This window comes from Eimeria acervulina, genomic scaffold, assembly GCF_000499425.1.
Source record: "Eimeria acervulina Houghton genomic scaffold, Eah_scaff1964, whole genome shotgun sequence".
NCBI classification, from domain to species: domain Eukaryota; phylum Apicomplexa; class Conoidasida; order Eucoccidiorida; family Eimeriidae; genus Eimeria; species Eimeria acervulina.
In genome coordinates this window covers 1,039-1,586 of record NW_013550072.1, presented here as the reverse complement: position 1 = coordinate 1,586, position 548 = coordinate 1,039, and the positions used below count along the sequence as shown (strand labels likewise).

Genomic DNA, 548 nt, shown 5'->3' with positions numbered 1-548 from the left:
CATATGCTTATATATATAGACATATCCATATACATATATATATATATATATATATATATATAGATACAGAAAGTATGATACAAATACGAGGTGTATGTACGATTGGATACATATTTATGTATGCATATATACATAACTGCATACATATATATATATATATATAGATATATATATATATATATGCATGATTTAATAGAGCACAGAGAATACAAAGAATAAAAAGAATAAGAGCAAAAAGAGTAAAAATAAAAATAAAAACAACAAAATAATAAAAATAAGAATAAAAATAAAAAATAATAAAGATAAAAATAATAAAAGACATTTACCCTCTCTGTTTAGTTCAGCCTTCATCTTTCGCGGGACATCACCGCTGAGATTGCGAGAGAAAGATAGCTTTGCAAGCAGCTGCTGCTCGCTGTGCGGCAGACGCTGCAGCAAGAAGCTGCTGCTGCTGCTGCTCTTGCTGCTGCTGCTGCTGCTGTTGGTCTTGCTGCCCCATTTGCTCGCGTCGTTGATCCCTCCTTCGGGAGTCTCAGAGGTGGGGCCTG

The 548-nt window shown here is 34.1% G+C and overlaps 1 protein-coding gene across 1 annotated transcript in view; it reads right to left on the bottom strand.

The window, feature by feature from the left end:
- Window positions 1-548, bottom strand: part of EAH_00064280 (hypothetical protein, conserved) — a gene marked incomplete at both ends in the record, with an annotated part of 2,083 nt that overhangs the window by 579 nt on the left and 956 nt on the right. Inside the window, one exon of the mRNA XM_013396735.1 lies at window positions 327-545. Within this exon, the coding sequence (XP_013252189.1) occupies window positions 327-545 (219 nt within the window). The remainder of the gene's footprint in view (window positions 1-326; window positions 546-548) is intronic.